The sequence below is a fragment of the Typha latifolia genome, chromosome 3, assembly GCF_019914945.1.
Source record: "Typha latifolia isolate L0001 chromosome 3, TyphaL0001v2, whole genome shotgun sequence".
In the NCBI taxonomy this organism is placed as follows: Eukaryota; Viridiplantae; Streptophyta; class Magnoliopsida; order Poales; family Typhaceae; genus Typha; species Typha latifolia.
This window is the reverse complement of record NC_133088.1, coordinates 12,344,258-12,353,739: the sequence shown is the minus strand read 5'-3', so window position 1 is coordinate 12,353,739 and position 9,482 is coordinate 12,344,258. Positions and strand designations below refer to the sequence as shown.

At 41.7% G+C, this 9,482-nt stretch overlaps 1 protein-coding gene across 1 annotated transcript; it reads right to left on the bottom strand.

Annotated features, from left to right (window-relative positions):
- Positions 1–2,060: 2,060 nt before the first annotated feature.
- LOC140784547 (probable pectate lyase 8) lies at positions 2,061–5,832 on the bottom strand. The gene is made up of 7 exons (XM_073132025.1): positions 5,475–5,832; positions 5,237–5,332; positions 4,674–4,739; positions 3,174–3,816; positions 2,976–3,079; positions 2,739–2,877; positions 2,061–2,652 (listed from the first exon to the last, which is right to left on the bottom strand). The coding sequence occupies exons 1-7, from the start codon at positions 5,582–5,584 to the stop codon at positions 2,431–2,433; spliced, it is 1,380 nt and encodes a 459-aa protein (XP_072988126.1). The 5' UTR covers positions 5,585–5,832; the 3' UTR covers positions 2,061–2,430.
- Positions 5,833–9,482: the final 3,650 nt, after the last annotated feature.

The window sequence follows — 9,482 nt, the reverse complement described above, 5'->3', positions numbered from 1 at the left end:
TTCGAACGCGGGTACTGCGTTCACACAGACCGAGATTTGCGTTCACAAACGCGTTCGAATGCGGATACATGCGTTCACACAGACCGAGAATAGCGTTCACAAACGCGTTCAAACGCAACCTAAAGAATTCAAGCTGTCGCGTTCGAACGTACTTGGGCCCGTTCGAACGCACCTGAGATCAAGTCAGGCCGTTCGAACGCACCAATGAAGTTTGAAAATCTTGGACTTTCGTGAGTTCGGATAAGACTTGAATTTGGCTCTATCTTGGTGATCATATATAAGGATTGTGATGCTCTATCTCTATGGAAGTTGAAGAAGTATTATTGAATGAGACATCTTGAAGCTACATCGGTTTTTCAACTAACAAGGTTCTACTCATCTACAAAATTTAATCTTTCGTCTTAAGGGCTATCTAGATGAAAGATCAATCTTGAGGGCTACTGAGGTTGAACTTCAATCACGAGAAGCAGTGAATCGTGAGTTCTAGCGAGCAAGACTAAGAGGAACAAAGTCGTTTGAATTGACGGGTTATTTTGTGAGTCAGTTTTGTAACTGCTACTATTCTAGTGATTGGTTTTGATTCGAGTTTGGATCCGTGGTTTTTTTTCCGTTTAGGTTTTTCCACGTTAAAATCTTGGCGTTCATCTCTGCTTTCGTTTTTAATATTTCTTCGGACTTTTACTTAAGCGAACGAGTGATGTCATTGCCTAGTATTTAGATACATATTTGTGTCTAGGGGTTTTTTCAAATTATATAAATGATATATCATGTCTTTGTTTAACTAATGTAAAACTTTTTTAGCCTTTTGATACAACAAAATTTTAGTTTTAGTATTTTAAAATATATTTTCATAGAAGATATTCTTTCCGTTAATACTCAAACGATTAAAAGAGCTCATAATAAATGAGTATATTCGAGTTTGAATTCTAATAACATCGGTTTAACTGAGACACAGTAGTATGTTTCTTAGGACTAAAACTTCCAAAATATATGAGTAAGCTAGGACATTCGGGTTCCCAAATTAAGGCAAGTGACATTTCCTTTGACATTTCCATAAGCTCCCACTTTCACAAAAAAGAAAATGAAAGGATCATTATTGCCTAACAGAAAGAATTAGCTAATCTAGAGTGTTAGCATAAATGATATCCTATGACATTAATTATGCATGATATATTGCTGTATGGTAAACAAAGTTGTCGACATCCCTATTGTTGAGCTCTTTGTTCGATTGCTACAAAGTTATCAATTACTGGGGAGTTATAAGGGTTGCTTTTTAACGAGAGATTTAAGGCCAGTAGGTGCTCTCTCTCAGATCTACCAAGATGCATGAAGGATCCAATATTGAGTTGTGAGATCTGACGAAAGAAGTGGGACAGCAGGAATGAAGGAGGGGGGGACAATTTGTTAGATGTTGCAGAGCCAGCCAAAGATTTGGTCACTAGCTCCTGTGTTGTTTGCTGGCACTGGACAAAAGATATGGTTGAATCTTAAGACCATAAACAGCTCATCTCGTGTGTACTACATTGCTCTGCTACAGGTATAGAACCAAGAATAAAGTTGTCAAGTGGGGACTTATTGAAGGCTTTGGAGTTGCACCGAAATTTATTATATCAAACCTTGTTGGTTTTATGATCTGGATGTTTGGAGTGGTTACTTATAACTTTAGATCTAATATTTGGCTTTTCTTTTTTGTGATTTTGAATAAAAAGGCAAGAAGTAAGTCCAACTCAATGCGAATTCACAATATTGTGACAGATTCGCCTGGCGAGTTTCAGACTGAAAACATTCTGATCTGGTGCAGCACAGTGAATTCAATCCTTTTAGATCCTGACAGCCCAGAGATACTTAACTTGTTTTAATTACTTGTATATTAATCTAGATTTACTGTTACAGTCTTGAAGGATCTGACCAACTTAATTCTCTGCTATGAACACTGAATGTGAAGCAGTGAGAGATTACGTGAATGCATACCAGTAAGAGACTCAAATCTTTCGGAGTAGCTCATATTGTTGGTAAACCATCAACATTTACTAGAATCACACAAGGAACAAAAAGACACATACAGATTAACTGTTTCCTTTTACTGAGGATAACCAAATAAACGATGCATCTGTTACAACAATTACCCAATCGAAACTCATTGTTGGAAGAGGAATAAAGGGAAAATTAATGGTGACCAAAGCCATACAACCCTAATGTGGCGGAAAGGACTCACGACTAGTTCAATGACACAGAGAGGAAAAGGACACAAGCGAGAAAAGAAGAAGAAGAAGAGATCAGCAACGCATCGAGCTTACTCCACGGATAAAGTTGCGATGGAAGTAGGTCGAGGTTGAGAATGTGTAAAACAAAACGAACAAAAAAACGAAAAGAATCTATACCCACTGTCAAATATCCTCCCTTTATGTCCTTTGAAGGAGCTTTCATTTACTAGCAAACATAACCTCTGCGGCAAGAGAGTACTCCAGCACCTGAAGTGATGGACCCAATCATTGAAGAGGACTTGGCACCAAGGCTGGAGGCTCTTGAGTAACTTGCGGAGGCTCCAGCTCCAGAGGGGGTAAAATAGGCACCATTCAATAACAGGTCCCCCTCTGATCTCCAGTTCCAGCTCTTCCAAACACTAGTGTCTGTGTCTACCCTCTTTGTCACCTATAATCAAAATGCACAAAATAAGTTAAATTTAAGACTATATATATATATATATATGAGAATTGACTGATGGTTGGTTTAATTACCTCTTTTGCGAAGGGGTTGACGGGCGCAAGATACCGATTGGCCTGGCTGTTGATGGTCGGATTTGCGCTTCCGCCGATGGCGTACATCTCCCAGTGGGTGTAGTCGTTGTTTACCACATGGAAATAGCCATGTCTGCATCTGAAACACATCAACCATTTTTTATTAATGTGAAGAGTTAGTACTCGATCCCAGTGCAAAGCCAACCAAATTCTCAAATGCTAGTAAAAGTAAGGTACCTTGGCATCCTCTGGATAAGACCTTCACCGAAATGGTTGAAGGCGATGGTCACTTGCATCGACTTGTCCCTTACGTAAGAATCGCTATGACCCAATAACATCACCTGCAACAATTCACCAATCAGATTTGTCCAACCTATTATGGTAAAAATTTATGAAGTTGAGGATATATTTATATTCATATATATATATATATACCTCGTTGTGGTGGGTGAAGTAATTGTTGGAAACGGTAATGGCGGTGGAGCCCATGATGGCATCAATGAGACCATCGGCGCAATTGGAGAGAGAGCAGTGATCCACCCAGATATGGCTGGACCCAAAGATGGAAACGCCATCACCATCGGCTATCGTCCGAAACCCGTAATGGGATGGGGAGCTGCGGACCATGGCATTCCCGGTGGGCTTGCAGTCATGGATGTGGAGGCCATGTATGATGATGTTAGTCACGAACTGGATGGTGATGCACGCGCCATTGGCAATGTGGACGTTGAAGCCGCGGCCGTCGATGGTCTTGAAGCTGTTCATGATGAGCTCTTGCTTGAGGGTGATGACCATGTCGCGCTTGAACACGATCCAGAGGGGCTCGTCCTGGATGACGGCGTAGCGGAGAGTGCCCGGCTTGGGGTTCACGGGGTCGTCGTCGTTCGGGTCAGTGACGACGTAGAAGCGGCCGTTGCGGCCTCCGATTGCGTTGCGCCCGAACCCGATGCCGCAGTCGGCGAGGCGCTTGCGGCGGCGGTGCCAGCTGGGGTCGCAGCGCCAGCAGTCGTCGACGGGGTTGCCCGTCCCGCATGACAGGTAGCCGAGCGCGCGGCGTGCCGTGTGGTTGTTGATGGTCCTGCGCCAGCCCAAGAAATGATTAATTCTTGCAATTAGTACTCTAGATTGGTGATCGTTGAATGTAACTTCGTGTGCAATCGATTTTTCCTGGTGTTAGTAACAGAGGTACGGAGGGGATTTAATGAGGGGATGGGATGATGCACGGAAAGGGCGAGAGGTGTCTGCTGGAATTAATTCACCGACAGACATAGCACAAGGAGAGCAGAGACTTTACTACTGCACACATAACAAACCCAATAAATATCGGAGGAGGAGGACATTATTCTTTCTTGTAAAAGGGTTACTTGGGAGAATTTGGTTGGATTTTCAACAGTTCAAAGTAGAAATTTTTATTTTTTGCACCCATCTTGGCCTGCCAAGTAGAAATTTTGGGAGAATTTACTGCCTGCTCATTTAAAGAGCCTATTCCAACCCCAAGACAAAACAAGTCATTGCAACCTTGGCACTACCCTCGCACGAGGACTACAAAGACGCCAGTCAAAATAAACGGTGGCAACTTATTAATCTTGATAAAAAAAATTTCTCTATAATCATACAGAAGGCTTTCCTAGAATATAATAATTCCTTCTATGACATCCAACGGTCAAGATCATTGAGACGAGACTGGTTATGTTTCTGGGCCCGTTCTATAATAAAGGACACAACTAAAACGTAATATAAGACAAAGGAAAAAAGAAAAAACGGGTACCAAACACTAAACTCTACGAATCTACTTGTTCTACACTAAAATCTAAGCCATTACTACAAAAATCCAATAATATTTGTTATCAACTTGGGAGTATTTATTGCCTAATTAGACATATAGGTGCGATATCATTAACTTTAAATAATAAGTAAATAAAAAAAGAGACTTACATGTGGACCTCCGAGGCGACCAAGTCCGGATCGTCGACCGCGCCCACTACTGCTTCTTGCTCTGCCCTGGTAAATAAAAATTAAAAAAAAAAAGAAGCCAAGAGATTTAGATCGCAAGTGACCAAATTACCCCTCTCACGGTCTTCAAGAAATATGGTATCAAATTCCGAGACAAATATTTTAGAAGCACGAAATAAAAGTTTTGGGGCGAGTAATACATAATATCTATCGCCATTCCTCCGGAGGATTTTACCGCTCGAGACGGTCGGAGGAATTTTACCCTACTTGAAAAGACGGTAATGCCCTCCAACGAACTTCCCGTTACGACCTCGGCCGAGGCGCGACTCCATCTGATCCGATATTGATATCTTTATAATCACTTTTATTTATTTTTCCTTAAGACCACGAAAGCGAAAGTAGTGGGAGAATAAAAAAGATCTCCATCAAAAGGAACGTAACGAAACAAACGAATTAGATCTGGAGGGCTTAGATTCGTTTTCAGCTAGATTTATGGCTCAGATCTCCCCGTCACTATACTACAGTCCCTACTCTACTCCACTAACCTCGTCGTCATCGGCGAAGTCCCATTCGCCGCCGCCATTGCCGCGTCCGCCGCTCTTAAGCTCCTCCTCGAGCTCGCAGCTCCATCTCCACTAATCCTACACAAGAAACCCGCTTCTCGTATCAAATTGAGCCAAGAAACCCCCAAATCTGAGTAAAGAAACCGTAAAATCCTCCAAGAAACCTTCCTGCAGCCCGCATTTCCTACAAGAGAGAGAGGAAGGAGACGAGGAGGCGTACCTCGATACGGAATGCTTCTCGGCGCCGATCCAGCCGAGGCCACCGGCGAGGAGTATGAGGAGACCAAGAGCCAGGATTGGGAGCCATCGGAGAGCCGCTGCCGCCGCCATTAACGTCGGTAAGCTTTTCCTCTCTTCTTTCTAATCTCTATCTACACTTTGTTCTCAGATCTAAGCTATAAAAGAAATGGGGAAGAAGAGAAAAGAAGCAGAGGGAAATGAGTGGGGAGGAGTCCAAAAAAGACGCCGAGGGAAGAGCCGATTTATAGAATGTTCTCCTCGGCCCTCGTACCCACCTCCCTCTCTCTCTCTCTCTCTCTCTCTCTCTCTCTCTCTCTCTCTTCCATCTTTCTAAACTTGACCACGGTTAAGACCACCGGTGACCCAAAATAACCGCTTCTAACGGTACGGTAACGTTACCGCTGCCACGGAGAGGCACGTGTCTGCGGTGTCGGTTGTCACGTGCGACCTACCCCTAGTGATGTCTGAACTAACTCTTAGCGCGAGGTTAAGTGGTGGGACCCATTTGGCATTGGGTGAATAATTGGGTGCAATTGTGAGGTCCCGGAGGGCTTTTACCGGGCAGGATGATGGACCCATGCGATGCCTCTACCACCTCCCATGATCTCCATCACCGCACGCTCCCACGCGCGTTCTCGACGCCTATGCCGCGGTCGCTTTTACGACTTTACCCTTCGTTACTGCATGACCAAAATTTAGAGGATATGGTGGTCCGGTGGATCAATGTATCTTAGCGTAGCCCCATAAATCTTGGCGCATCTATTGGCTTTTATTGGTAGGTAAATGAGAGAGAAAGAGAAAGAGACCTCGCTTAACGCTTATCTCATATAGCTCGAGATACTATCCTCACAATCGACCACGTTGTTATAAAGTTTTATAACGAGAGAGAAAGAGAGAGAGAAAGACATCGTAACCTCACAATCGACCACGTTTTTATTAGTTATTATGGAAAGAGGCCGGATAGAAGAGCCTACCAATGTGTGACTGGCGATAAAAATCCGTGCAATTTGTTTGGCTTATGGATGCCTACCACCTGAGCCGGTGGATAAGTACGCTATACGTGATGGTGAGTATGTGGACATTGTAATACGTAAACGATCATGATTCAGTTTGAGGCAGCTGTTAATTAGCTAAATAAATATGGATGTTTCAGAGTTGTAGATTAGGTAGTTGATGATTCTAAATGGGATAATGGAAGAAGAGGACGTCCCAACTCCCAACTGATCACTCCATGTGACTATCTATGTGAGCACAAAGACAGGAACCAGATTAAATAGTAGAAGGGACGAATTTTCTTTTATTTTTAATCTAATTCTGTGTAAAAAGAATCGATGTGCAAGAAAAACCTATTAATTTAAAAAAAAAATCCAAAGGAGGTTCTATTATCTCATAGTAGAAGTTATGAAATCAAATTCTTTTTATAAGCTTTGAGGTTATGTAATGTTTTTGCCTTACATGACAGGCCGACTCATTTAGAGGATTGCAATATTGTAGTTGAGATTATATATGCACAAATATATGTATAATGTAGTTAACAAAGAACATGGAAGAAAAGGAAACTTAGAGCACCGGCCCTAGCCACTTGCTTTACTAGGGTTCTGAGGTATCTTTCTCTTCTCCAACCAAGAGCTTTCCTCCACTGTCGTAGATGACTTCTTCCCTCTCCTCTGTTCTTATCTAGTGGCCGAGGGAAAGGAGAGACTTTCTCCCTCTCTTTCTCCTCTTATTTTCGTCGCTCTCCTCCTATCTTTCTTCTTTTTTCTAATCTTTGTTGCGACCTATCAACTCTGGCCTGACTTGCACTCCTCAACCTTCATGGTCCCCCTATGACTCCTCTTTTTCTATGGTTGTCATCGCCTCCCCCATCCTGTTGTAGTTGTCTCTCCTCCTTTGTTATTAGTGCCGCTCCGAGGTCACTAGACCTTGGTGGGCGGGCTCAATCTGATGGTTCGTCATGCTCTGCCACCCTAACCCTCCTTTCTCCTCCTGCCTCCATTGCCACCTCTGTCACCCCCATCACTACTTACTGTTGTTTTCTCTATCATCCTCTTCCACCATTGCACCATTCATTGCACAACGCCGTCGCCACCCCTCGCCCCCCCATCTTCCTTATGGGTGTTGGTCTCTCAGAAATCCCGTTTTGACTCCCCGTTATCAACGCCACCTTTTTGCCAAGGTTGGTGTTTGTGGGCTTGCATGTGATGCATTATTTAATGTTATTTCTTGATTTTGCCTCAAATTGTTAGCCTCACACTTCTCTATTTATTTTTTTTCCTTATATATTATCTTAGGTTTTCTTATAGTGTTTCAGGGTGTTGTAGGTTTATAGCATTGGGTCTTTCTGTGGTGTTGACGAAGCTACACGACGCTAACTCTCGTTTACCTATCTTCTCTCAAACCTCCTATGGTGTTTCGCTATAGTTTTATTGTTGGTGACCGAGAGGGAAGCTTGTCTCTAGGGCAGTTGCCCTTTCTCCTCTGTTCCTATTTGCAAGAGGGCAACCACAGAAAAGAGTAACCCTCTAAATCATCGTACCCCTGCTTGCTAAAAGACTAGTACACAAGCTCTTTTTCTTGAAAAAGAGAAAATTATTCCTTTTATTTTAGGAGAATTCCTACTACTAAGGCTGTGCTTATATGTCTATATTCAGCCTAAGTTTAGAGCTTGTACTCAAGATTGTCACCCTAAAGCTTAATGAATTATCAAGTGCACAAACTTGAAAACAAAAACAAAGAGCAGGTAGCTCTGCTGTACGTTTAAAATAATCTAAATAGACGCATTAATGAGTGAGTTCCAATTAGGTGGTCTTCTTTGCAGAACCCAATGTACAATTAGCATTCCTTAATCATATACGTGTTTATCTGGATGAGACCGTAATTTATTTGTATGTATACTTTAATTTTTAATGGCTGGAGATCTGGCTCTGGGTCAGGCACGCTGCTGTTTAGAAACAAAACGTCCGCATATAGTACTTGGTCAGTACTTTTATAATCTACTGCTCCATCTGTTGCATTTGTTCTCTTCTTATCCGAAAGCATAACTACAACTGACCCCCTTCCCCTTGTTCCAATGACAACTCTCTTTTTGTTCTTTTTATTCATTGTATCGTTCTCCCTCTCTCTCTCTCTCTCTCTCATCGTTTATCTTTGAGAAAATTATGATTTACTTCATTTGATTTCTACTTCAAATTTAAGCACTTAAAAGTTAATTAAAGACAAAAAAGATTTCACCAACACCATAAAAATATAGTCTGATCAAACAATGATATGGGTAGTTTGGGCATTCCATAATTTACTCACGGCGAGGAATACTGGTGCTAATAAATTATTATTAGTTTTGGATGAAAATTTCTACAGTTATAATTTGGTTTGGATCATAGTGGATTAAAAACTTAAGTCTAAAGTACATAAAGTAGGTTAGAACTGGGTAAAATGTAAAAAGTAATGTGCCCTTTAATTTTAAATTTCTTCTCTGATCTTTGCAACTTAAGTTTCATAATCGCAACCCACAAATATGTATGATTTAGGTTAATTACTGGCACCTATTTGCATAAGTTGTTCCTTTGTAAGGTCCCTATATTCTTTTGGTCAAATTGAACTAAAAAACGAGCTGAATTGAAACACAGAGTGACTCTTATCTACCAAATTCGTACTTGTCTTGATTACAATCCTATTGACTTGTCTACTAATTTATACGTGACCACATGGAAAAATACTATGGCTACCAAATCAGGTAAACCATAAAAAATTTCTCTATTAAGGGAAGTCCCAAGGCAGATTTCATTAAATCCAAGAGAAGGACAATAATTAGAGCATGACACATAAAAAGAGATGAGAAATAGGGTAATAAATTCTTTAGCAACAAGTTTCACTCTTGGCTATGGTAGATAGCACGGCATGTAAGATAAGGTATCAAGCCAAAAGGGTTGGAAAAAATCACAGGAACTAATGTGCGACCCAGGCAGGTATAGATGCTAAAATGCCTTTA